This window comes from Thunnus albacares, chromosome 17 (genome assembly GCF_914725855.1).
Source record: "Thunnus albacares chromosome 17, fThuAlb1.1, whole genome shotgun sequence".
Lineage (NCBI taxonomy): Eukaryota > Metazoa > Chordata > Actinopteri > Scombriformes > Scombridae > Thunnus > Thunnus albacares.
In genome coordinates, this window is record NC_058122.1 from 13,467,515 (window position 1) to 13,494,951 (window position 27,437).

General features: G+C 38.4%; 4 protein-coding genes across 7 annotated transcripts; 2 read left to right on the plus strand and 2 right to left on the minus strand.

Moving 5' to 3' along the window:
• Positions 1-82: 82 nt before the first annotated feature.
• On the plus strand, positions 83-3,726 carry LOC122966298. Its single transcript, XM_044330379.1, has 10 exons — positions 83-280; positions 381-458; positions 673-705; positions 1,140-1,226; positions 1,361-1,458; positions 1,624-1,859; positions 2,040-2,144; positions 2,254-2,346; positions 2,432-2,497; positions 2,647-3,726. The coding sequence occupies exons 1-10, from the start codon at positions 221-223 to the stop codon at positions 2,673-2,675; spliced, it is 885 nt and encodes a 294-aa protein (XP_044186314.1). The 5' UTR covers positions 83-220; the 3' UTR covers positions 2,676-3,726.
• Positions 2,874-8,716, minus strand: c17h17orf75 (chromosome 17 C17orf75 homolog). Of its 2 annotated transcripts, XM_044330376.1 has the most exons (10): positions 8,349-8,716; positions 7,783-7,857; positions 7,218-7,343; positions 6,800-6,928; positions 6,589-6,649; positions 6,322-6,441; positions 5,475-5,539; positions 5,209-5,348; positions 4,997-5,100; positions 2,874-4,640 (listed from the first exon to the last, which is right to left on the minus strand). In XM_044330376.1, the coding sequence occupies exons 1-10, from the start codon at positions 8,489-8,491 to the stop codon at positions 4,425-4,427; spliced, it is 1,179 nt and encodes a 392-aa protein (XP_044186311.1). In that variant the 5' UTR covers positions 8,492-8,716; the 3' UTR covers positions 2,874-4,424. The 2 variants fall into 2 exon arrangements, with proteins under 2 accessions (XP_044186311.1, XP_044186312.1); XM_044330377.1 differs by lacking the exon at positions 7,783-7,857.
• Positions 8,717-9,620: 904 nt separating this feature from the next.
• On the plus strand, positions 9,621-14,889 carry LOC122966300 (BUB3-interacting and GLEBS motif-containing protein ZNF207-like). 3 transcript variants are annotated; one of them, XM_044330382.1, is made up of 12 exons: positions 9,621-9,750; positions 10,362-10,488; positions 10,569-10,707; positions 10,799-10,981; positions 11,482-11,557; positions 11,660-11,730; positions 11,896-12,050; positions 12,264-12,356; positions 13,158-13,385; positions 13,608-13,746; positions 13,901-14,023; positions 14,347-14,889. In XM_044330382.1, exons 1-12 carry the CDS (start codon positions 9,710-9,712, stop codon positions 14,352-14,354), a joined length of 1,383 nt encoding a protein of 460 aa, XP_044186317.1. In that variant the 5' UTR covers positions 9,621-9,709; the 3' UTR covers positions 14,355-14,889. The 3 variants fall into 3 exon arrangements, with proteins under 3 accessions (XP_044186317.1, XP_044186316.1, XP_044186318.1); XM_044330381.1 differs by having other exon boundaries at positions 13,901-14,889; XM_044330383.1 differs by lacking the exon at positions 12,264-12,356 and having other exon boundaries at positions 9,622-9,750; positions 13,901-14,889.
• A 4,637-nt stretch (positions 14,890-19,526) lies between these two features.
• On the minus strand, positions 19,527-26,257 carry LOC122966299 (sterile alpha motif domain-containing protein 9-like). The gene is made up of 4 exons (XM_044330380.1): positions 26,157-26,257; positions 25,160-25,217; positions 24,865-24,904; positions 19,527-23,074 (listed from the first exon to the last, which is right to left on the minus strand). Exons 3-4 carry the CDS (start codon positions 24,887-24,889, stop codon positions 19,626-19,628), a joined length of 3,474 nt encoding a protein of 1,157 aa, XP_044186315.1. The 5' UTR covers positions 24,890-24,904; positions 25,160-25,217; positions 26,157-26,257; the 3' UTR covers positions 19,527-19,625.
• Positions 26,258-27,437: the final 1,180 nt, after the last annotated feature.

Consider the following 27,437-nt stretch of genomic DNA (forward strand, 5'->3'; position numbering starts at 1 on the left):
CCTTGTATCCTTGAGAAGAGCATTTCAAAAGTAGATGTGTAAAACGCATGACTGCAGTTTTTGTGCCTAACCGGGAGTTCTGTGAAGCAGAATAGGGAAGTGAGTGTGTGATGTGGGCTGTGAACGATACTGCTCTTAGCGTAAGAGAGGAGGAAGTCACAGGTAGACTAACTTGACACTACCGGCAGTCACAGTGTAAAATGATCTTCTGAGGGACAACATGTCAATAGATGAGAAGCTGTTGTTTGAGGGTTTCTTGCAGAAAAGAAAAGATACTCTGGTAAGTTGCAAGCTGTCTTTAAACTAATTTGAACATATGCTTAATACGCTAATAAAAAGTGCATTTGGTTGTCGTCCATCTATATTTTTTATCCCTATAGAAAATAATATGGGTGACGTATTGGTTCAGGCTTCAAAACACAACCTTGTTCTTTTATACCAAGAAGAACGGCAACGCTGTGAGTAGATATTTACTGTGATAATTAAAGTTTCACATTAGTGCTTTACATTCAAAATTTCCCGCCTATTAGGTCTATTATCTCTGAAGCAAAAAAATAATCAAATATAGATGGTTAACGTGCTAGAGGAAATTGACTTTGCAAGGGTTTTTTTTGTTCTTTTTAAGATTTCATTGATTTAAAAATGATTGCGTTGACATTTTTCTCTTCACAGTCACATTTGAGAGGATATTACTACATTTACACAGTAAGTCCTCCATTTATTACAGTTGAAATATGAGAAATTGTGCTGCTTGAAATTCTGCTTGAATAATTTAATATCATGCTACTTTATATTTCCCACAACATTTCAGAGGCACTTATACTTTTTACTCCACTACATTAAAGCTTTAATTATTAATTACTTTCAGATTCAGCGTATAATCAACAAATTAATTATGATGTATTAGATTAAACAGCAAAGTAGTTCAATTAATTCCACTTTTACCTGCTTAAACTATCTGATAAAGGTACTGCTTACACATTATTCTGCTTACTTTTACTCGTAACTACATTATGGTATTGCTATGTCTACTTCAGTAAAACATCCGAGCACTTCCTCCACCACTGTTGCTTTGTCTCTATTAGGACACATAAAATGTATTTACCTAGATATCTGTCTATATCCGCTTCTCGGGTCAGGTGCAATCAGTACGAGAGGTCCAGAGAACTGACAGCAAGCGCTTTATGTTTGAGATCAACATGACCAATGGGAAGAGAAAAGTGTTGGTGAGTCTCAACTGTGGTTTGTCTGCGTTCTCAGTTCAGCTGGTAAGTCTGCAGGCTGTGAATGTGCCAGCTCTAACCAAGTCATGTCAACCATACCTCCAAACCACTGTGTGTGTGTGTGTGTGTGTGTGTAGGCAGCAGAGACAGATGCTCTCAGAAAGGAGTGGGTAGGACAGCTATGGAAAGCAATGCATCTTTCTACCTCTGCAGTCTCAGACTCCAGAGGTACACAGTAAGTAGGAGGAGGACTTTCCCTTTGTGGCAGATCTGAATTTAACCTAAAAAAAACAAAACACGAATGGTCAACTAGATTTTAACTCTTGACATGCATCTAGGTGGTTGATTTCTTTAATTGCACGGTCTCCTTCACTGAGTGCACACTTTCTCTGCTCCTCAGACTCAGAGTGTGTGAGCAGCGAGAGAGACGTAACAGCAGCACACCCATCTACTCGGAGAGTGACAGTGTGACAGAGTTTCCACCTGCTCGGCCCCTCTCGGCCCCTGCTCCACCGGGCTATATCCACCACGAGAACAGCAACCTCACCTCCCCCGTCTGCCCGTCTGAGGAGCCGGACACTGAGGACGCTCCTTTCCAAAACACACTGCCAGCCTGTAACTACCAGCATCACGATGGTAAACTTTAAAATGATTTGTACCTTTACAAGTTTCAGTGATTTGGGACATAAATCCAACATCCTCACAACAGTGAATGTGATAATGTAGAGGGAACAACAACAAAACACAAGTTCATTTTTCAAATCACTGTAATTTAGTCGTGAATTGAGTTCACATGGTGCTAAACTCTGATTTCAGGTGACAGTCTGAATCAGTCTGAATCCGAACTGAATCTATGGTCCAGTGAGTTGAGTGATACGGAGGACAAACAAGGAGACTATGATGTTTTGCCACTCAGAAACAGTATGATCTTAAATATATTTTAAATAAATAACTCAACATCTCTTTTAACATAACATATAATAGTGGTCAAACGTCCAAACTGGCCTGATCATGTGTTATATGTCTTCAGAGACGTGCACCATCGACATCGACCCTTCAACAGAGACGAACGAGGGTGTGTACGACTTTCCTCTCTCTTACAAGAGAGCTTCTGACAATCAAGGTGAGATGACATGTTTTGTACAACGGCTAGCTTTTAAATAAGTGGTTATACCGAAATAATAAACAGTTTTTTTTGTCCATTTCAGACGCCACAGACAGCATCTATGACGTACCAAGCTCTCTTTTGAGACAGATGTCTGATGACACTGAAGGTTTTTTTTGTCTTCTCATTTATACTTATACATCTACCTAAATGTAGACAGTGGTTTATGCAACAAAAGGCACACATGTCAATTGTGTAACGCCTGAAAACATTATCTTAGCTATTTGTCTCATCTCATCTGTTTGTTTCTGGTTGCAGAGGAGCAGCCGGAGGAAGGAGCCTTCTGAAGTGGATGAGGTCAAGTTAGAGGAAACCAGTGGTGGACTGGAGGACAGCAGCAGCAGCAGAAGCCACCTCTGACTCACCATACATGTAACTTTTGGGACAAGATACAGATTCTTAGTACAGAAGACTGTTGCTGCCTAATTTTAGCAGCTTTGTGTTCAACTTTTGTATGCTAGACAACATGCACAACCACAACAGGCACTTGTTCATTGTTGTATTTATTTCAGCTTCCTATATACAAGACCAGAAACCACACAGATATTTATAACTATACAACACGCTGTACAGAGATGTCTACACACACATACTGTGGGTCAGTTGCACTATGGTTCACGATAGCAAAATGACTCATTTACACGTCACTCAGTTCACAGTTTTTAAAGTATACACCACCAACATTAATATTGCTATATTACAAACTTTGGACTGGTTTGAATGGGAATGAGCTTAGTTCTAAAACCCTTTATGGGTTTTATGGAATATAAAAACCTTCACTTTCTCAGATGAGGCTTGGTTCATTACATCAAACTGTTTTGCTGCAGGCACACGATGAAAGGAAAATAAAATATGGGCATGCTAACATCCACTGTTCAATATGTCATCTTCTTTTATTCTACATTTTAACTCCTTACTTGTCCTCACAACATTTTTTGTGGGTATTAATATACATAGAACATTTTTTGTGGGAGCTTTAAACTAAACAAATGCTTAGTAAATGTAGTGAGCGGCTGGTCACGTAGTGCCCATTTTGTTCTCATGAACTGTTTAGCTGGTGAAGGCTTGGAAGATAATGTTTGTAAACAGAACATAATTTGCACTACTGTACACATGATATCCAAAAATTACACTATATCTACAACACTGCATTCCCAGAGAAGGATTAAACATACATCTAATATCACTTGATAGACATATGTACATACAGTAGCAGTATTCATTAGACAATAATTATATAGTAGTGCAGGTACTGGGATTGAAAGTGAGCAAAAGCAAAGAATATGTAACGTGCTATGCATAAAAGTGATTTGTGCAATTCTCTTCTCATCTTCTATTAAGAAAACCAGTACAATCAAATTAAATACAAAACAATGTAAAGAATATTTGGACATCAACTAAGCAATAGATAATTTCGCACCAGTTTGGATCAACTCTGTTGTGATCATTGTCAGTTAGCAAAAGACTAGTAATAATATTTGGTTCATATTATTGTTATACACACTCACGCAACACAAAAATTGCAGAAGGAAAAGGTTGTGAAAGTGCCACTTTTTTAAAATTCACCTTCACCTGATGTGGGGTATATAGAGGTAACTACCACATGATGCACGAAAATATTTTTATCTCATCTTCAACCAGCAACTAATCTTAATTGTCAGGATCAATGCAGTGAAGTTACTTAAATAATGAAGTTATTAAAATATGATTAGACCTAAAAAGACACATTTGTTGAGAAGCTGAGTGTAAGTTGTCAGTGTTTTACAGTACATATTCCAAATCGGATCGCCACTGTTTTAGCTGAGAGGCAGCAGAAGTGCCAGTACAGGAAACTTATGTTTTATCGCTTATATTTAAGTTCTGGATCTGCCGTAGCCGCTGCCAGAATTTCCCCACTGCCACATTTAATCTGGCAAACATGTTTAAGATAGGATGTAGTGCTATGTTTAGAATGATACTAGGTTATCTGCTTTGTGGTTGGTACAGCAGACTATCTTACCAGGCGCCACAACTTGGACTTAGGTGTTAAAATGGAATCAGGCCTGGGCCTGGGATTGATCCCTGAGGAACTCCTCCAGGACAGTGATGATGCTGCAGGCTTCAGGCAGGTCGCTATGCTCCGCCCTGGCATTCTGCAGCAGCACATCCCCGTTTCCGCAGCCCTGCAGGAACTGGCAGCAGCGAAACAGAGCGTAGTGACTCATCTCCGCCTGCCGCACGAAGCGCTTCAAGCTGTTCATGTCCTGGATGGCCTGTAGAGATGGAGAAATGATTAATAAGAGAGAAAAAAACAAGTTAAAAAAGGGAACAAATCAAGGACAGAAAAAAAAAGTTGATACTGTGTCTGTTAAGAGGAACTGAGAGCTATAATCCAGAGTTTCTCAATCTTGTGGGCTGGTGGGATATTTTTAAGGCTAATATGTATGTGAAACATACAAGTTGTGCAATATTCTACCAATTTTTTTTTACCAATTTCGTCGTCAGCTATAGTCACATAAAAATTACATACAATACAGAAATATGCTATTCTAAAATTAACACGATAGTCCAGAACCCCAAAAAGCTTGAGAAACCATATTATAATTTGTCTGTCTGTATGTTTTCCCACCTTAAGTTTGAAGTTCTCCAGAATCTGTCTGAGCAAGAAGGGATTACACCTCTCTGCAGCGTTTAAAAAAGCCTGAATCCAGTCGTCACAGAACCGATTACTCACTGGGGGGAGAAAACATCTACATTAAACTCCTCAGTTGTGACATTTTGCAGCAGAGAGAAACATTATTTTTCCTGGCTTTACTTAGTATGTCACTGAGCACGACTTACCAGTGTTGGTAAGTGTGGGCGGGCTGGTGGAGCAGTCTATAATCAGGTCAGAGTGTGTGTCTTCTGAGATAGCCTTACACAGAGACGCTGTTGTGGTGTCCTGCTGGGACAGGCCCTGCAAACTGGCTGCTTTAATGAACCTGGTGCAGTATACAGAAGACAGCTATTACATACTGTACTACAAAGAAATGCAGGAAGGAAGACCTCTTAAGTTGTAGGATTTGGTCATGCCGTCGTGTAGGTACAGTGATTCGAACCTAACTCACCTCAACACATCAGCCTTTGTCCTTTCGTCTGAATTGATGATGTCCACGTGTGTGTGACTCAGGGCCTGTGTACAGAAATTGTAGTGGCTGCAATGCATTGTTCTGAGGAAAACGTTTATCTTACAACTGTGTCTAACAAAATAAATAAACTCGATTACTGTGTTTAAATGTGCAGTTCAGCCTAAAACACAGTCTTACACAGAGTGCCATCTATGCATCCAGATACTTTTTGGTAAAATTTACTGTTGGTATGGCTCAAACCTGTACTGATGACATAGCACTTACATGAGAGGAAGAAACACTAAAAGAAGAAACATTAGTGTTATCAGATTTAATTGTTTTAGCGGTTTTAGCACATCAGTGAGCTCCACTGTCCAAGTCCAGACTTTTTTAAACCAAACTGGAGCTATCTGGAAGTAAGCTTTTTAGTGTTTTTTTACTTTCATTTCATTTTACTATCACACAACTCAACAGAATGACTATATATCTATACAGAGCGAGTAACAAATTCACAGACACATTTTGGTAGTTTCACTATGACAATACATACTTTTTTTTTCACAGGGCTTCTGAATGAGCTGCTACAAGTGAGGGGTTTGTGGTCAGGACCATAGTGGTATATTCACGAGGTGAAATGATGAGAAAAACATCCGCACACTCCAATCTGTGCATATTCGTTGACTGATTTATGCATTATTAAATTGCATAAATCTGCATAGATCAGAGTGTGTAGAGGCTTTTCCTATCATTATATATTGTATCTTAAATCCAGCAGCTCAAAAAAGCCTTTTTAGTGAGCATTAATCTTTATATATTGGACATATTCAAAAGGTGAAAAATGACTCACAGCATGCAGCAGGAAGCTGATGTTGCTCTGGACCAGCTGCACCACACGATAAATGTGCATCACAGACTCCTCGTACCACCGGCTCAGATAGGGACGCACCTCTGTCTCAAGATTTTGCAGCTGACACACACACACACACACACACACACACACACACACACACACACACACACACACACACACAGACATAGAGGGAAATGTCAATCTTGCATTAATAATACAATAAAAAACAAACTGCTTAATTACACTGACATTACATTCTCATACCTCTGGGGTTTGCAGGCTGCTATGTAGACCTTGGACGTATTTATCAAGCTCTAACCTAAATGTGCATTTGGTCAAGGAATATGAACTACTGCCTGCTTCTCTGTACAAAGTTACAATGATGCTGAAGCAATGCAACAATGCAGGAAAGCAATAGCAAGGACTGTGTATACAATTGTGCATTTCTATGCAAAAAACTGCGAGCAAAGGATATAGGTTCAGTCCTTTTTCAGAGCCCCCCATAAAGCAGATGACATATCCATTGCCGTCAGCATCAGGCTGTTCAGGAGACCTTTCCTGCTCCAGGAGACAGCAGTAGCAGCCGACTGCCTGCTCTGGGATACTGAGAGGAGTAAATAATCAACACATTTGTGTTAACCAACTCACTGATTTTGTCCATCTCTGAATCTTCATTTCCAGAAGTTACATTTTATTACTGTGATGAAACAAAACAGGCTCCATTCACTATGATATCAGGTATGATATGATATGATAATGAAGATTGTGCTGCAAGAATTATGAGGTCACACATTGTTTTGGGTTGTTTTGTCCTGAGATCTTGACTTTGTGCCCCGCTGGTGGGGAAGAAATGGTGATGGAAAAAGTTATGAATGAATATGTAAAATTATTACCTGAGTTCCACCGTGGCGATGTTGCCCATGCCTCCAAGCAGGGCTCCTTTACTCAGCCTCCTTGAAATATAGGTCCGCAGCTCAGGTTCCGCCTCCAATGGCAGGCTGCTGTCAATCAGAGTCAGGCTGTGGACAGAGCAGAGAGTCAGTACGGATACACGCAGCCAGTGAAGGCGACGAGGAAGCCACTCAAGTCAATGGAGAGCAGATGGAGAAAGCTGATGACCAAAAGCCACATCCAACACAACACACAACTGAGTCACATAGCTGTAACTGCATCATCTCAGTCACTGACAAAACACATATTTTGCCATTTTTTCAACTCCACTTGACATATAGAAGTGGAGATCCCCATTCAGATTGGGGAGAGACCTTAAGGCCATGTAACTCAGCACAGCACAGCAATGAACAATCAGGACAAAATCACAAATGAAAACAGCACTGATTCCATGTTGATTGGATTTCCCGTAGCAGCCCGAGGACACACCAATGCACAACAGTGAAAGCCAAAGAGAAAATGACCACTGAAAGCAAGGAGAAGGTAGGCGGATGGCTCCTTTGTTACCTAAAGTCATCTTGACTGGTTGTGGAGTCTGCTCTTCTCTGGTTCCATGCCACATTTTCCCCAGTAGCCTCAGATCTAAGACAATTGACAGTTTACTCATCATCTGGTTAGTTTTTAATGTACAAATCTGTTTTTACCTACATGAGTGTCACTGTCAGCAGGTTCAGGAACAAGGGACTACAATAATTAAAGAGTGCTTTAGGGTATGAATCACATACTGCATAATAATTCAAACAGTGATACAGACAAACAAACACTCTTAACCCACCAGGAAGCAAGTCGTATTCAGGAAAAAGAACAGTAATTGTGTGATGTCCTGTAAGAAAAGTTTTACCTACTATGTGAACAAAAATACCGATAAGAAATAATCCAACAATAAATGTTCATCAGAAAATGCAGTAAAGACACATTATAAAATAATTCCAATACATTCAACACATGTAAAATGACACACTAGACAAACACTCCTAAACACGACCTTCATTTATTTTAGGGATAGAAAAACAATTTATTAAGGCAACATCGGCTGTGCAAAACAGAAACTGGGACAATTAATTGGCCGTTACCTGGTGCCTTGATAAAGGTAGATGGTGTAGTAGCAGTTCAATTGAATTTTCTGGCTGTATCCAGCAATTTCTTCGCTGTCAAAGTCATCTCTCTCCTCCACGTCGATTGAATCTTGGAAGGACGAGGTTTGGGAGGTAAACATGATGCTACTACTGCTAGCAGCCGGCTAAACTAGCAGATAACGATTGTTTAGCTGTGCTGCTGTGGTAGATACTTATAATTATTATGGTAGATAGTATTATTAATTATTAATGGCGTTGGGATGTCTGGCTGATATTGCAATGATATAGAAGCGCACATACAGCAGTTACAGCTGTGGAACAGCTATCTCGTTTATGTGGCCTTTGCGCATGCGCCAATTGTGTACGTCCTCAAAAACAGTCCGACTATGATATGAATATGTGATGTGCGTTCCTGGGACAAACGTTTATTTATTTATTTATTTATTTATTTATTTATTTATTTTCTTAATATTACAAGACAAACAACAGTTTGAAATTCCATTATTTATTTAGGAATTTATTGATGTGTTTTTAAATGATTTACTTATTGACTGATTTATGTTCTTTTTGTAAATCCCTTTCTAATTTGAACGATTTATTGATAGATTATTGTTTCATCTGTAAATTATCATTATAATTCCTCTTTTTTGTTGCCCATTAAAATATTGAATGATGAATTAATTTGTAATTTAGTCTATTTATTTATGGATTAATTCATTAATTTGTAATCAATTTTTTTATTGTGCAATTAGTTATTAATTAATGACATGCTTTTTTACTATTTCCTTGACACTTCTGGTCCTCCACAGTACAGGGAGTACTGGGGGGAATTAAATAAAATAAACGAATCACAAAAACACAAGAAGAAATAACATTGCACAATGTAAAAGATACATAATACAGAAATTTAAATAGAAAAATAAATAAATAAATAAAAAAACAATAAAAAGTGAATAAGCAATATTGCAAACCAAATTAAGTTATCTGACAATGTTTAATCACTGAAATGTGCATTTGTTGTTTTTTTTTTACTGTGTTGATGTGATGTTAGTTATTTACTTCTAAATTCAAGTGCTTTAACCTGCAATCATTTAAATTATATATATGATAATTCAACTGGCTGATAAATATATTTGTAAAGATAGTCGTATGTAAATGCGTACACAAAACTATGCATGAAAGCAACCATAGTGAAAGACTGTAGTACATATGAATGGTGAGATAAAGGTCACTTATTGAAGTAAATACTGGGTTTGGACCACCGGGGGGCTCAGTGAGTCTGTGCTGGAGGCCCGACGCCATCTTTAGATTAGCGGATTTATTTTAGTAGCAGGTTGAGGACTGGCAGCACAGAAATCATGGGAAGAAAGAAGAAAAAGCAAATGAAGCCGTGGTGCTGGTATCCTTTCCCACATTTTACATGTAGTATTGTAACGTTATCTGGCTTTTAACGTTACTGTCTGTTTCTGTGGTAAACAGTGTTATCGTCGCTTAGCTAACTGCAAGTTAACCTGAGCTTAGTAATAATAAATATGTAGCCAGCTAGCTACAAATAGCTGTCGTCAAGTTAAATTAACTACGGGCGAAGTATTTTAATACCCTCTGATATGTTGTGTTTTTTTTTTAGCAAGGTGGTTTTTGAGTAAACAAATGCTCTGTATTATGTTGTCAGACCTATAATTTTATATATGTGAACAACTGCTTACAAACCAACTTGCACTTTTTTTTTATTATTGTTCGGCCTGCTTCTACAAATTGTGTTTTTCATCTCGTCAAGTTTAGGTGTTTGTACATTTATATAATTTTTGTTGCTTTTGTGCTTTTGCTTGTTTGCTTTTATTGTTGTTATCATTTGTTTTTGTTGTGCTTTTGTGTACTCTGTTAAGCTCTTTGGGTTGCCTCTAGGATGAAATGTGCTATAGAATAATAATTTGTCTTGCTTAAACAAATAAGTCAGCACAGTGTTGCATTTTTTAGACACTTAAACAGTTTCCTAAACTGTAAACTCAGGTACTGCAACAGAGATTTTGATGATGAAAAGATTCTCATCCAGCATCAGAAAGCCAAACATTTCAAATGCCACATTTGTCATAAAAAGCTGTACACTGGCCCCGGGCTCGCTATCCACTGTATGCAGGTGAGGAAACAGCTACATATTTGTTTATATACATGAAGTCCTAATGAACTAGCTGATTGACCTTGTCGTTTCTATCTTAGGTACATAAAGAGACTATTGATGGAGTTCCTAATGCGATACCTGGAAGGACAGATATTGAACTGGAGATTTATGGCATGGAGGGTATTCCAGAGAAAGACATGGAAGAGAGAAGAAGAGTGCTTGAACAAAAAAACCAAGGTATTGACACCAGAATACTTTAATAACAATTTACTGCACTGTTATGGCCTATTCTAGAGACTGATTCTGCTCCTCCTTATTCTTTTTTCAGAGACTCAGAAGAAAAAGCAGAACCAGGATGACTCTGATGAGTACGATGACGATGATGAGCCCGGTCCCTCCTTCCAGCAGCCTGCTGCAGGTCAGCCCCAGGCAGGCTACATCCCCCCTATGACCCAGCCTGGCATGCCTCCTGGCTCTGGTGCTCCTGGGATACCGCCAGGAAGCTACTCAGGTTGGAAACAGTGACTTTACTTGAACTGCAAAAACATCAACAACTATTAAGCTAATAAGATTGTATCAGCATCATGTTGTTTACCAAGGGTGCTTACAGAGCTTTACTTTGGTTTTACCCTGACGCCTTCCACGTCTTCTTGCCAATTTTCTCAACTATGCACTGTGTTTTTTTAATAGGTTTACATGAGACTAGATTCGGACAGTATAGGAAAGGTGTCAAGCATATTGAATACAGTATGTGTTGCGGCATATGTCCTAAAATGTTTCTAAAGCTCAGTCAGTTAAAATTTCCTTCAACACTGACAAAATTAATGCAGCCAAATTCACATACTGTATTTTGCCTAAAATAATAAGAATATGCTATATAGACTACCATTTTTACATTCAGGTGTTGTTTATGTCGTTTTAAAGTAGGAATATTGATTTATGGATGGAAGCATATAAAAAACTACATATAACACACACTTGAGATGGTAAAAGTGAATCTCTTTGTTTCAGGAATCCCTCCAATGATGCCAGGTGTGCCGCCAATGATGCCAGGAATGCCGCCCGTAATGCCGGGAATGCCTCCAGGGTAAATATTTGGTTTTATTAATCAACACTGTGACTTTTTATGAATCCCAATCTTTGCTATATCTTGTATTTTAAACATTGATATTCTTCCTCATGTATTCAGGATGATACCAATGGGTAGGATGATGCCTCCTGGTCCGGGGATGCCTCCTATGATGCCAGGCGTGCCACCAGGTAAGCAGTGCCCTGCCAGCATGCAACCTCAGATAGCACTTAATATGAATTATTTATTTGACATGCGAATTTATAGAAAATAAAGAGATATCATTATATTGTAACACTGTTGTTATTTGCCTTTACATGTTCGCCTATATGATGAATTTGTCTTGCTGTTGTCAGGCATGCCTCCTCCAGTGGCCCACCGGCCCGGGATTACACACATGGCTCAGGTCCCTCCAGCTGCAAATGTGCTGACTAGACCTGTCGTTCCTGCTGCCACTGCCCCCTCAGCCCAGCCAGATGTCACAAAACCTCTGTTTCCCAGTGTTGGACAGGTAAAACCTTTATGACACCATTTACCCAAATGCACTCTCCATCTCCCTCTACATTCTGACATGGCAGAACATTAACGTCCTCCTGAAGGGATGTTTGTGTAGCTCTCTGTGCTCCCACAGGCTGATGTAAAGCCGACTTAAGCCAGAAACTCTTACAACTAAAGGATTATTTTATTCACAGTTCCTATTCTTTACTCTCTCCCTGTGCTACAGATGGGGAGTCGGGTCGCAAGTACAAGTGCAGGCTCGTCAAGTGCAGACTCTCAGTCTGCCTCCCCTAAAGCTCTGTTCCCTATCACATCACAAGTACGCAGCTGTCTGCCTGCTCCACTCTGACAACATACAGCTTTACAACTGGCATGCACACAATTGTGTTTGCCTGCTGTGTACTTGGGCAGATTGCATAGATTAATTATGTTTTATTTGCCAAAGCTGTTTTAGCAAGGGATGACGAAATCCAACCATTGGTGCTTAGAAATTACTTTTAAAATGCTTTTTAATTTCTAGCAACATGTCTTCATTTGCTTCCTCCTTTACTACAAATCTGCATTTATAGAAGACTGAAAAAGTTGCCTCACGTCAACAAAATCAGAAATGGAGAGTTATGCAGATTTGTAAAGTGAGCTTCTTATCTCTGAGCTGCTGTAAGGCAATATAGCACGGCATGCTCTTTTTGATTTGTTTTCTTGCAGGCTTAACTGAATAGCTTCTCCTTTAGTCATACTTTATAAGGTTACTCTCCCATGTGTGTAGCAACAGTGGTGCATTAACATTTTAATAGTATCAACTCAGACCCCTTTTAAAGACACAGAAGACACAGTGTGAGCAGCACTTTAGCAGAGTAACAGCAGCATCTAGTGCTCCGTTGGTGTGTCTACGCAGGATGCGTTCAGGCACAGTTTCAAATGAAAGTGAAAATAAACTTGGAAGTGAGAGGCAAAGAATAGACTCGAGTGAGGGAATCATGGATGAAATTAATGGACTTGGGATGGATCCATTAACGTCAGTGATGGGAGTAACCTCAAAGTATGACTAAAAATGTCCACTTGTGAAATTTTAAGATCTTTCAGCAGTGTTTCTAATGTGTCTTCCTCTCTCTCCTCTCAGAGTCAGCAGACAATGTCAGGGTCCCCTCACCCTCCCCCCTCTACCTCATCTGAACCCTCAAAGCCCACATTCCCGGCCTACACTCAGGCCACCGCAGCCGTGGCCAGCCCCAATGCTGGCAGCAGTACGGTCTCTAAACCTCCCTCTACTGTGACCAGTAAGCCTGCCACCCTCACCACCTCTAGTGCAACCAGTAAGTTGATCCACCCCGATGAGGATATCTCACTGGTAAGTAGTCCAGCTGGAACTGTCTCCCTTTATAGTTTTTTACAGTAAGTAGCATTTTGAGAAAAAAACAGTCATGGCAAAAGTTTTGGTGAAAATCATAAAGTCCATAAATGTCTTTTCTTAAGTAAAACTGATTCATGGATTTTCTTATTTCTCCTGGTTGAGCTGCATAATTTCAGTGTCAAATTATTCTTCCTCTCATTTGCTCTCTGTGTCCTGTAGGAAGAGTTGCGGGCTCAGCTGCCCAGGTACCAGTGCAGTATTCCCCGCCAAGGCCAGGCCACTGCTTCTGCCCCGTCAGTGGGTCCCGTGGGTGGCATGATGTCTCCTCAGCAGCCAGGCATGAGGCATCCTATACCTGGTACATACCATCTACCTTAAGTTCACAAATATTTCTTCATAAGTGCTGCAACTTATTATGTAACACTGAATGAATATATGTTTATAATTGAAAAGCTGTATGGTTTTTGATATCGATTTTTAATTAAAAAGCCAACAAACATATGTTCTTGCAGGCCAATATGGTGGTCCACCCCAGGGGATGCCAGGCTACATGCCAGGAGGGATGCCTCCATACGGACAGGCCCCTCCTGTGGTTCCCCCAGGGTACCAAGGAGCCCCTCCACGGCCACCCATAGGTATGAGACCCCCTGTCATGTCTCCTGGAGGCCGCTACTGAAGCCTCCCTTCCTCTCTTCTATAGGTTTGGACACTCAACCCTTTTCTAATGTCCTCAGCTGCTAGTAGACAAACCAGTATTGGTGTTATAGTACCACAACGTATCGTTTATTCTACTACTGTGCTATGAGGAAGAGACACTGAATAAGCAGCAAACAAAAGAGCTATAAAAGCAACACAGAGCGCATGGGAAATATTCACACTGTACCTAACCGAGACTATGAACTGTTGTTTCAAACCAACTCTGTTCTGTGGCTTTTTTTCCTTCTCATGTTTCATTTAGGTGTGTAGAAGTGTAGTAGATATGGTTCGTAGTGTTGTGAAGGCGCTGGAGTTACATGGGCAGTACACACCCTTTATCAAGGCAAGTTTTATGTAAATACATTTTTGTTCTATGCTAAACAGTGAGGCCTTCACAGCACGCAGGTGCTGTTGGACTTCATGTCCCCAACTATGTTTGGTGAGGGCTTCAAATAACTGTTTATGCCTTTGTTCTGTTTTATGTTAATCCTCCATTAATTTTAATGAGGAAACTCCCCTAAACCTAAACAGATAAAGTACATGGTTACTAAATGAAATGGTATATGTATTGCTGTAAAACTGTATTGTAATAAAATGTGGCAAAAATTTAAGACTCTTCTTTGCGGGACGTTAGTGGGAAAAGAAACGTCACAGCAGGTTTGTACTCTAGTTATAAGCTACGTGACTACATGGTGATTGTGTGTCTTTGTTGTGTTGAAAGATGAATAATATAAACAGAAATGTGCTTTTAACCTTTTGTTGAGTTGAAATTAAAATGTTGGTAAATATTCTCTTTTGACTATAAGCAGTATATTGATTTTTTTTTTTTTTTAAATTGATGCTCTGTACATGGCACTGGCAGACTGGCCGTTGATGCACTGAGTGCTTTGTACAGCTGCATAACTTCCGGGTTGTTAGTGGCTGTAGTGCTAAAACCCAGATTTCTCTTCTCCCTGTAGCAATGCCATGGGGGACTGGCTGAGGCCCTGTCTCAGTGTAGCCCTGTTTCAGCCTGAGGCAAGTCTCACCATTTTCTGTCTTCTCATTCATTATCAGGGGCCCTCACAGCGTACATGCTGTTGGATCTCAATGTCCCCAAACTTGCAGCAAGTTTGGTGAAGGCCCTTGTTTGTGTTGTTGCATTTAGGCACCATTTTCTAGCTCATGTAAATTATATTCTTTCTTGTTAAGTTCTGATGTGCCACTGAATCTCCATTTTGACGTGTCGGAGCACCAGGAAGCTCTGTTTTCATTTAATAGTTCTCTACTGAAAGAATAGAGCTATTAAATGAAACTATATTCCTTTAGAGACTTTGGATATTAATTAGACCTGTAGTCCACAACAGTTTACTGTCTCAGCTATTGATGGCTTGGTCAAAAGTCAAATATTTTGTTAGATTCCCACATACAGACACCATCAGCAGTCTGTCACATGCAGCCATATATATATGTTAATTGTGTGTTGGGAGGTGTGTGATGAACAAATGACTTTCAAATGCTTGTGAAATGGTTTTACCATTTAATCCTGTTTGTTTCATCAGCTTTCCTCACTTGATCATTTGAATTTAACTTACATGAAGGAGAATCCCTACCAGTAACAGGTTAGTTAAAGCTGTAAGTACCACTGCTGTAATTTCCGTCGACCTTTGTTTTCTGTGCACACATAATGAGATCATAATCGTTTGTCACCTATAGGTTCAAAACAAAAATCAGCCCACAACTCTTTAGCATTTGACACTAATGACAGTCAACTATTCATTTATGATCTCCAGGAATAGCTTGGATCAAAAAGTCTAATAATTAATTTGAAGCTTGGTGTGTAACACGCAATGTGATCAACATCTCAACATAGTTTTTGGTGTGAATAACCTCTATTTAAACCAATGATTTAATGCTTTACATGAGTAATACAGGCAGAGTCTTCAGTGGTAAGTATTGGCTCTTTATCTCATGTTAAATATGCTAATTCAATTAAATTTTGGAACATTGTTTAATTTCTCCACCGTGTAAGAAAATAACGAACCAAGATTATTGGACTTTTTAGATGTTGCACAACAAAGCTACAGTATAAATCTTTTACTTGCTAAAGAATACAGTATTATACAAAGATGTAACGCATTTTCTTTTGTAGTTATATCATACTTTTTCTGAGAATATGATGGTACTGGGTCGACTTAGACGCTCTGGTTGCAGGGATATTTCTTTTGGTTTCAACTGTAAGTTATGTTTAAAAACTGAAGGTTTATCATTAATATTTGTTTCAGGATTTGTCCCTTTAAAAGAACTCTAAACAGGATTTTTGTGTAATTTCTGTGTCCAAGTCAGAATGTGACTGTTTTATCTTTGAATAAATCTGTTCATAAACTCTGATTTGTCTTTGTGATGTTTTCCTACCATGTTTTCATTGTTTCATATTTGTAAACAGCAAATAGTTACTCCTTGATATAGTTAAAATTTTGTGTTATCAGGCTGTCAATAGAGCCAATGATATAAAAAAATACTATGATCATTTTAGTAGTAGTGCAGAATTTATATCAAGACTGAATTGTCACATTTTTGCAGAACTGTGTTTTCTCAAAATATCCTAAAGTACAAAAAACTGGTGAATGGTGAGAATGGCTCCATTTTAATTAAATAGCTTCATACTGATCCTAGATATCTAGATGTTATTGAAATATGAGGCTATTTTAAAAAACAAACTAAACTGAGGGATGAGTGTGAGATGATCAGATTTATTAGACAGAAAATCAAAAAACAAAATGCTTGTGAGATTCAGTGTATGAAACATTGTTTACAGGAAGATATATGTCAGATGTTCTACACAACTGTATTGTCTCAAATGACCTTTATCGAAAAATCTCATTTACAATCTCGTCATGATATCATCTGTTTTTTATTATACACAAACATAGGACAGACTCTCAATTACTGGTACCATTAAATTTACACTTCATCATTTAAAGTACAAAAAAAGTCTAAAACTGAAAATATAGTAATGATTCAAAATGATAAATGACTAACTTATTCCAAATGTGCATACTGTGTAAAAAAGGTTTCATGAACTAGTTACAGCACTTCTTATTCTTGGTCTATAATATTTCCATTAGATCATTTTATGTCTTGATCTTTTTTTTCAAAATCATTTGATCAGAGAATGTTTAACCTGCATTCACGATCATTTTGATACCTTAATATCCATAAGTCGTGTGTCTTGAGAATCATACCCCAGTAAAAGCTTTATCACTGGATACATCTTTGTGTATACAGCAGTGCTTATAACAAAATGGATATTTAGAAATATTTTGCACAGACCATTAGACCACTATTATAGGCAGTGCTGTTATCATCACACATATTAGAGAGAAACCCCAACAAAACACAAAATGCTTATGAGATTCAGTGTATGAAACATAGTTTACAGGTAGTATACGTCAGATGTTCTGGACAACTGTATTGCCTCAAATGACCTTTATCCAAAAATCTCATATTTGCAATCTCATCATGATATTGTCTGCTTTTTATTATACACAAACACAAGGCAGACTCTCTGCTTACTGGTACAATTCAATTACACTTCATCATTTAAAAGTAAAAAGTAAAGTAAAAAGCATAAAACTGAAAATATAGTAATGTTAAAAATTATTCCAGATGTACATACTGTGTAAAAAAGATTTAATGAATTAGTTACAGCACTTCTTACTCTGGCTCCTTAATATTTCCATTAGATCATCTTAAGTCTAGACCCTAAAAAGAATATGTCTCTTGCATTCATGATCATTTTTGATACCTCAATATCCACAATTCGTGTTTCTTGAGAATCATACCCCATGAAAGTCAGCTTTTTATTATACACAAACACAAGGCAGACTTTCTGTTTACTGGTACAATTCAATTACACTTCTCTGATCATTAACAAAGTACAAACAAGTATAAAACTGAAAATATTGTAATGTTCAAAATAATTCCAAATGTACATACTGTATATAAAAAGTAAAAAAACAACAACTGTTTACAGAGTTTCTTACTCTGGCTATTTCATATTTCCATTAGCAAGATTCTAGCGATATTTTAGTTTAGCTAGTCAGAAAAAGTCATATTTTGTTGACTGTCTATTCTTCAGAATTGTTCTGAATGTATTTACTTCAACCCTGACGTTTATTACAAAATGGTAGGTATGATTCAAATGATATTCTTGTGTTTGCTATGCAAATGCAGAGACTAATTTCACATGTAAATAGTTGTCATATAGAAACAAGGAAAGGCCTACAAAAGTCTTTGTGGCTCTAAGTCTAAGGGCTATTGTAGCTTAGCACTGATTTATGCAGATCTTGAGAGGTGCATTTGGGAGCATTGGAAATTACTCCATTACTTGGATGTCAAAGGCAACCACTCCATCAAACGAGAACCCTAAGTAGAAGGTGACACTTTCATTTCCATTTGGCAGGGAGGCAGAAAATCGAGGAAAGACCCTAATTTTGCTGTCTCTGGTTGTACCTTTGACAAATAAGTTTCCATTTTCTGTCCATCCTTCAACACGTTTCAGTGACTGCACAACTTCCCTGGTTTTCCATACCTCCCCTCCAAGCCATTTCAGCTTTCTTTCACTTAGAGTGCCCTTAATCTGCTTTTCAATAGCACCTTTGTGGACAATCTTGTTAAGACCTTTTGCCTTTGCCAGAAAGAAGTGGGTCGCGATTCTGCTTTTCCTTGGACGCACATGTTGAATTTTTTGCTCATAGATTCTCTGAAGTGCATCAATGGCTGATGAGAGGATCTGACTACCAGCAGAACTGAGTTCATTGCTAGTCTCAGGCCAAAACAGAAGGGAGAGAAGGAAGAGAGCACTTGCTGATGACATGTTTCTCCCCTTTGTAATAAATCTCTTGCTGAGTTCTTGAAGCTTTTGAAGAGACAGGAGCTTTGAGGACCCAGGTAGAGTACAGTTGAGAGCTATTTGGCAAAAGATGAAGTTTGCAAGTTCTGTCTGGTCAAGGTAATTCCATGTCAGGTTTTCTGGGTACATGCTGATTATTGTCTCAAGTTTTTTTCCAGCTCTCTGTGGGTCTCTGTCATATAGTAATGAGAGGATGGAAGTAACATTTCCTCCACCAAGCTTGTAGGTCTTCATCTGTCTTTGGAATGGAGAAAGTTTTTCAGCTGGACTGGCAATGTCAGTGCTGCCGCTTTCAGCTGTTTGGTCACCCTCATCTGGTGTAGTGCAGAAAAAGCCAGCATATACAGCACTCTTTTTTGTCAACCATTTTCTAGGATTGTATACTTGTTCTGGATCCCTTGCATCAAGCTCTTCATCCTCCTCACTAATATCAGTTTGAAAGTAGCTGAGGTCTTCAGAGATGCACTCAAGTGTGTGGTACAAGCTCTTTTGTAATCCTTTCAACTGCTGATGAAACATCTGCCAGGGTTTTTGGACCTCTTCTGGTATGTAGTCTGTTAACAAGTACTGCATCAACTCTGATTTTCCAGTATCGTTTGAAAAAACATCAACACCTGACAGGAATTTCAACAGCCTGCAGCCAACATCTACCTCTCCGTAGTACGAACTGTTAAAGCTGGCAGTCTCTTTCTTCTTTGCTTTTTCGGAGGCCCTGAAGGCAGAAATTCCTCTAAGTGCAATGTGTATGATTTCAGTTCCCCTTTCAGGTGATGGTTCTTTTTCCTCAAGAGTGTCATACAAGCGATAAAACCACCACTTGTAAACTTGTCCCAATGTGTCGAGGACAAATGTATCATATGGAAGAAGAAATTTTGCTTTTTTGCCCATTCTAGGGCCTTTTCAAATCTCAAGTTTGTGTAAAGCAGCCGGGCAAGCTGTTGTGCCATGAACGCATCTTCTCCCAAACCTAGGTAAGCAGCTTTCATGAGATCAACAGCTTTCTGAACATGACCTCTGATTTTTCTGACATGCTCAATAAGGGGTGAAAAAGCTGTGTCTTCAGGATCCCCTCTGCTCTTTTTGTTGCGTCTGATGAAAAGAGTTTTGATGAACTTCAGGAACTCATCTCTGTTGAACCTGTGATTGATAAATACCTTGTCGTTGATGAGATCCATGGCAATATCACTCTGAGGCAAATTTGCAGACAGCTGATTCAGAATTTCCTTTGCCACCAGTGGATGAATAATCCGTATTGATGAGATGTGTGTTGAACCATCTCTAAGGTGGATGAAAATGAGCCTAGCTTCCTCAGTGAGACAATCCACAAATGCATGGTGCTGAGCTCCTTCCACATGGGTAGCTATCCCGAGAGATGCTTCACAGTGTGATACAGATATGTATGAATCTTCCACATAGCAATTCAAGAGAGCCACAAATCTGATGAGGCGAGTGATAAGTGATGAATAATCAATGTTATCTAAAAGGTTTTTCACAAAGTCCTTAATGTAACTTTCACTGAACTCTTCACTCATCAGCACAAACATGAGGATAAAGCCTGATTCAAACTTTTTGAGTTGCTCACGCTTTTTTGTGAACAAAGGCTTCTCTGCCATTGTCAGCTTATGTGTGACTGCTACTGTTTGAGATGGCGATGCTCTGCACATTCTTTCTGGGTCATTTGACCTGTTGCAGATGAGCAGGATGAAGCACAACACAGACTGACTTATTTTTTTGGTTGCTGTGACATTTCCAAGCTCCCGTCTGAGATCATGTATGTCATCTGCATTACGATCCTCCAGCAGCAGGAGTACTGGAAGACAGTTGTTTTTGTCTCTCTCATCATGTTCCCTCAGTCTCACTGCATGCTCACACACAGTTGTGATTTCTTTACACTGTTTAACAACTGCACACCGTACTTTTGTCCTCCAACTCCAGAGGACCTGTCGTGCCACTGTGCTTCCACCACTGCCAGGTTGGTGGTATATGTTCACACTCTCAATTGAACGAATGACGTTACTACAATGTACCATGTTGTCCAGGATTGTGTTTGCTTCTTGGTAGGCATCCCTCTTTATGATATCTCCACACTTGTGTTTGTCAGCAAGCCAGAAGTTGATCCAGTCTATCTTTCCACCTTGATAAAAGTAGCTCTCAATTTGTTGGATTTCCTCTTCGCTCATGATCTCCAGTTTTGTATCATCACACTGGTCAACACTGATGATTTCCAAAGAATCTAGCATGGCCTCTTCAACTGACTTTAAGAAGCATCGTCCGCCATTTAAGACGGGTAATGTCCTTGTGAGTTGATTCTTTGAGAGCTGAATGCTTTGAACAGTGGCATCCACATGACTCAGTGGCATTTCAACAATGCTGATCTCTTTAAGTGTAGACATGTCACAAGACATTTCTGCAAGATTTGACCACTTTTTGTAGATTTCCTTTGACTCTGATATGACTGCCAAAAAATCATGTCCATTCATCTCTGCATAGAATTCATGGAATGTCTCAACAAGTGGCTGCTCAACATCAGACAAGAGCAGGAAGAGGACAACAAATGAACACCTTGGAAGGATATCATTGCAGATGAGCGACACTGCTTTTTTCAGTTTCTTTTTTCTTGTTTTGATCCAGGTTTTTTCATCGCAGGTTTGTTCTCCACCAGGGAAGTTGTTTCTTCCATTGCAGAAAATCCAGCTTGTTCTCTCAAAAAGCTTCAAAGCATGTATGACGTCAACAGTTTTCAAGCCATCATTGATTGCATAATCATCAAGAGAGTGAAGGTTTACAGCCTTCTGTTCCTTATATCTACCACAGAGACCTGATGCCTTTGAATCAGGGTCAAAATCAAACACACAGAAAAGATTCATGTGAACCAAGAAGCCTATGCTGTCGAGATGCTCTGGGTGAAATTTGTTTGTCACAATGATGTAATACAGAGAGTTGTCCATGTGTGTTTTTCCACATGTTAAGAGGATGGAGAGTTTCCTCTTTTGGTCCTCTTTAAAGTCAACAGCTGTTTGATTGCTTGAAGATTCTGCCTCCTCTCTCTGTTGGTCTTTCTCTCTCAGTTGTTGGATGAATTGAACAAGGTCATCTTCAGGTATACGGGGTGTGTTAGCTCCCACTCTGTGATAGGGAACTTTCTCTTCACATTTGACTTTGTTGTCCTTCTCAGAGAATTTTGGGACACCAACAGAGTAAAGCTTATCTTTTACAATGCTTGCTTTTGGGACAACATCATATTCAATGACCCATGTTTTCTCAGTAGTTTCCTTGTCAAAGACCTCAATGAATCGGGGGTTCCTTATGCAATTCCTGGCATCAGACTGTTGATTTGATCCTTTGAAGCATTTTTCAATGTAGTCTAACGCATCCACAAAATCTTCTTGATTCCTGACAGGTATTCCTATAATTTCACCATGCTGGTGTTTGCCTCTTAATTTGTCCATAATCCCAAAATGAATTGTGCCATTGGTTCGCATATTCATGCATGCACATGCAAATCTTAACACCTCACTTGCTACTTTTGTTTGTAGCTTTTTTGACTCTAATTTGTGGGCAATCTCCAGTGACTTATATTCATGACATGGAACAATCATGTTATCAATCCCTGTCTCTGGTGGAAGCACATTGTGTTTGACATATCTGCAACTTGGTTCACGCTGGTCAAATTTCTGATAGTCACAGAAAGATGAAGTTACTCCGGTAGAAGTTGAGTTGTCACTGCACTCTGTAGGAATATTCTCTCTTTCTGCTCTTTCACAAGGTTTTTGTGAAGAGGGGTTTGGTTCTTGTCCTGGAATTAACAAGTCCTCTTTTATGTCATATTTACTTTTACCACTTAAATCTTTTCCTTTTTTCAGTTTGTTTGGTTCGGACTTTAGAAGCTGATCTCTTTTCTTGAGTAGGTGTTCAATTTGGCCACGTTTCATTCCAATTGTTGTGCTGAGGAATTCCCTCTGGAGAGTTGTGAGAACTGGCCCTGTCACTTCCTCCTCTGACAGTTTTATTATGTAGTTCTCTTTTATTCCAATACCTCTCAACCAGGAGCTCACATGAGATTCTGTCCATCTGTCATAAGGCAGTTCCTGCCATCCTGTGGAACAAAATGTTAAAACCAAGTGTCACAAAACAGCAATTTAATACATATTTGACATGTACTGAGGAGTCATTTTACTATAGCAAGAAAAACCAGCAAGTGCCACACACTGTATAGTTTCATGTCTTTGAGTAACAGTGATCATGTGAATGGTCATAATTGGGCATATTCTAGCGTACTCTCATCAGTCACATGTTCCTCTGTTTGATATTTTTTGTTGTTGCTGCCATTTCCTTATTTACTCTGCAGACTTTTTTTTAACCTGCAGAAATAATCATTTGCTTCATTTACATCAAAAGAAAAAGAATAAATAAGGTTTTGTTGCTTGAGCTTAAAAGGGCACAAATAGTATTTAACTACTGCAGGAGACATTTGTCATTTTTCATACTGTGGTGACATTCGCATGACACTGCGGATTCCTGTCATTGTTTACTGTTAGTGTTGTTAAAGATCAACAATCAGTCCTTGATGTTTCTACTTGCTATGCATGTAACTAATGCTTATAATAAATATAATACTAAAATAGACTCACATTTGAGAACAAGGAAGGTTGGAAAGCCAAATGTAGACAGGTTTTACTGACGTGTAAGTTGTTTTGTATTGAAAAGTGAAATGTTTTAAGTACTTCTGGGTTTAAAGGGTCAGCTCACCCAAATTACTGTATAAAATATACATTTTTCCACTTGTTCCTTGTGGTCCCAGCATTGCATCTGTTAAAGGCTAATTCATCTAACTTGTAGTATGTTTAGAATCACAGCTAACACACATGTGATTCTATACATACTGCAATCGGGGGTCAGCTGATGCATTCATGACAGAACAACAAAAAAAGTCTAAAAAAGAAAATTGTGCATTCAAGCGGTTAATGAGATCTTGACCATGAACCATGGCCATGAATGAGCTTTTTTTTTTTTTTTTAGAAATTAGGATTTTTTTTGTGTGTGTGTGTGTGTGTGTGTGTGTGTGATTTGAGTTCCACTTTGTTCCCCTTTCCATTTGGTACTGTCAATTATTCTGAATTAATCTCTAAATATAACACCTAAAATGCACTCTTGTCAAAGGGCAACTTGTAAGGAGGTAAAACACTGCTGCACTGACCTCTAGAAGATGAGAGGTTCAAGTCTTTTGCACTTCTGATCATGTATTAGTGAGCACAACCAACTGTGATCTGACATTGCACAGTTGTACACTGTGAAGTGTAGTGGTGTACAAGGTTGAGATAAGAGCATGGCAACAGCTAGAAGGCAGTGCATGCATAATCTAATATTGATGCCCAGAACAATTATCACCCTGGTGTCAATATTTATGTGTAAACTGCTACAGTTGGAAAACAGAAGAACAAGATGAAGAACATCTTGGGTCACATGTGCAAATTTAATATATTACATTTAAGATATCTTGTAAGTGCAGTGCAAAACAATGGAAAAAAATCAGGGTTTTACTTAACATGTCCAAAAAAATGTATCTCATCACAGTGTCATCTTGTACAATATTTTATTATGATACGTTGGCTAATACTGAAATGCCAAAGCACAATTTTTATGAAAGTGTGTGAAGACTTTATATGGACATGTGCCACACAAACTCTATTAGAAGTGGTGACTTTGTTTAATCAACGATCAACAGCTCTTGGACACAGAAGAATTAATACTGTTTCCTTGAATTAGCACTGGTACTTAATGGCACCAGACTAACTGGATAAAAGACTATATTTATAATTGTACCATATATCCTGCCCTTATTTCTACTACACGGTAGCAATACAGTATGCAACATTTTATACTCACCCATTTCTGTGGAGCCGCTTTCCATTTTTCATAGATGTTCCTAAGGACAGCAAAAGATTAACATTTAATATTTGTTACACGATACTGTAACTTTGTTTTTTTTAATAATCATTGACGTGCACATGTACACTAGACCAAATATCACACTTAACATATGCAGCACAACATTGATAGACTGTCTTCCTTTGACTTCTTATCCGTTCACTACAGCTATATCCTGCACTCGTCTCTACTTGGTCTCCTTTTTTTTTTTAATAATCATTCACATGCACGCTAGACCAAATATCACACTTACCATGTGCAGCACAACACTAGAGCACTTGTATCATTGTTGATCAGGTATCAATCTTGCTCTGTCTTTGTTGGTGAAAAAGCAGTGTTAGCACACATTCCCTCAACACTCTAATGTGTTTGAAATTTACTTGTATACAAAGTCAGAATGAAAATTTGTTTTTTCATCATTTATTTTGTATGTATACGAGTCAGTTTTATAACATGTAGTTATCTGCCTGGCAAATATATCTCTCGTGGCAGTGATTAATGATAAAAACTACTGGCTCTTGTGCTAGATTATGCATTTATACCATGTAAAGTTTTTATGTATGGACCAAGTCAAATTTCATGAGCAAATTTGTACTCTGTCCTCTTTACCTCATGCACACAAATTAGTAACTCCTTCTGGAGTTACTGTAGCAGTAGGAAATAAAGTTGCAGATTGTTGTGGCAACCAAACAAATACATTCCTTCATATTAATTTATTAATTCAGCACACTTGTGCTTGTCCCTTTTCAATATTATGTTCTGCACACAGTTTCCTCCGAGTGTTTTCTCAATTTACTCAAAACTTGCTAATGAATGTTTGATAAATTGCCTTGTTTGCACCACATATATAAATGTGTAAAAACATAGAATATAAAAATACAGTATTTCTGTCACAAGTGTTACAGAAAAATAAATGAAGCTCTAGGAATCCTTGTGCATCACTGGTCTTTGGGATAGTAATATGGTGCATTTTAGCCAATGTGATATCCTGTCCACAGTTTTTCAGTGAAATAAGCCTGAGCGAAACAAGATCCTTAGCATGTTTCTTATTAATTCAAGCTGCAACTTTATCCCCACAGGTACAATAGACTAAGCCAATGTCCATGTATCAATTCTACCAGCGCAATTCTATTATTCTAATTTGCCTTGAACAACATCCGATATGTACAAGGCTTTCATTTGGAAAAAAATATGCCCATATTGGACTAGCAGTGCCTGAACTCCAGGAATCAAATTAAAACTACACTTACTGTGAACTTCTGGGCTTTGTGATTCTGTCCTCCTTCAGACTTGTTATCTTTTCACTACAACTATAACCTGCACTCGTCTCTCCTTTTAACCAAACCCATTCCTCCTGGGGTTGTCTCTTCCTGAAAAATGAAAACCCAACACAGAAATGAGGAAAATTATCCTCTGGTTCACTGCTTTTTTAAAAAAATCTAGTTTTTTTTTTTTACTTGGGTGTGTCTCATTCTGAGTCATAAAAGTTTATCTAGTGTAACATTCAAGAGCCCTGTTTTATTGCACCTTAAGTAAGCATAATTGTACAAATAGGACAATGATCAACTTTATACATCAATAAACTAACACATTTGGTTATATGTTCACAAATGACTATTTATTTCCATGTGGATAAAGCCACATTCTTTAGCTGCAGAACGGAAAGATTATGATCGTCCCCAGACACAAAACGTGGCAGACAAAGAATGAAAACATGTTTTGGAACATTAGGTTATAAGTGTATTAGACTGAATCGGATAAATCTGCAAAAACAGTTATAAAAAGACTCTAAAGCTTATAAAACTCATTGCACCTACCAGTATCCTGATCTCATAGGAAACCTCTATTCAACAGCCCACTTCCTGCTTTACTTGGTGCATTAAGTACTGCGTATTGTTCTGTTATTGTCAGGGGTGTGTCTCTAGTTTGAACCCTGATTTATTTTTATATAGCACATACACTTGACAGTTTTCCACTTACTCACTTGTTTATAAACTGATTTTGCCAAATGAATGTTATTAAAGGCTATACTGTACAACTTCATACTAGACAATATTTGTTGATCAACCATCCATCTTTATATACTAATCATAGTATATGACAGTAAAGCTACTTTCAGACATGTACCTCTTTACATTAATCTGATAGCAGTTTAACATGTCAATCTCATGAAGAAGCACCTGGGTCACTTTTATGACATGCCTATAGACGGCAGTAAAAAGTGTTGTAGAAAGGCTCATTTCATGAACATCTAATGATGAATACATGAGGCAAGCAGCAGCAAGATACTCATTTTGACCAGGAACTGTCATCACTCTTTACCATACATCTCAAACAGTAAAATTGTTGTGTCACTACTGCTTAGCCTATGACTGAAACATAAAGGATCCTTTGTGCTGCCCTCAAATGCTTGGTTGTCCAAAATGAAGAGATTATTTTATGAAGCAGACATGGACCTGTTCCAAAGGTGATTTCATGTTGTTTGGGTCAGCTGAAAATCAAAACTATTTTATGTTGGCTGAGTTACAAGA

Coding starts and splice junctions, on each gene's coding strand:
- LOC122966298 (XM_044330379.1), top strand. CDS start 221: ATGTCAATAGATGAGAAGCTGTTGTTTGAGGGTTTCTTGCAGAAAAGA. Junction 706..1,139: donor GATATTACTACATTTACACA/GTAAGTCCTCCA, acceptor TTCTCGGGTCAG/GTGCAATCAGTACGAGAGGT. Junction 2,347..2,431: donor GAGAGCTTCTGACAATCAAG/GTGAGATGACAT, acceptor TGTCCATTTCAG/ACGCCACAGACAGCATCTAT.
- c17h17orf75 (XM_044330376.1), bottom strand. CDS start 8,491: ATGTTTACCTCCCAAACCTCGTCCTTCCAAGATTCAATCGACGTGGAG. Junction 5,540..6,321: donor TCAGCTTCCTGCTGCATGCT/GTGAGTCATTTT, acceptor TTCTGTACACAG/GCCCTGAGTCACACACACGT. Junction 5,101..5,208: donor GCCCACACTTACCAACACTG/GTAAGTCGTGCT, acceptor TTCTCCCCCCAG/TGAGTAATCGGTTCTGTGAC.
- LOC122966300 (XM_044330381.1), top strand. CDS start 9,710: ATGGGAAGAAAGAAGAAAAAGCAAATGAAGCCGTGGTGCTG. Junction 9,751..10,361: donor CAAATGAAGCCGTGGTGCTG/GTATCCTTTCCC, acceptor CTGTAAACTCAG/GTACTGCAACAGAGATTTTG. Junction 13,386..13,607: donor CCGATGAGGATATCTCACTG/GTAAGTAGTCCA, acceptor TGTGTCCTGTAG/GAAGAGTTGCGGGCTCAGCT.
- LOC122966299 (XM_044330380.1), bottom strand. CDS start 24,889: ATGGAAAGCGGCTCCACAGAAATGG. Junction 23,075..24,864: donor AAGCGGCTCCACAGAAATGG/GTGAGTATAAAA, acceptor TTTGTTCCACAG/GATGGCAGGAACTGCCTTAT.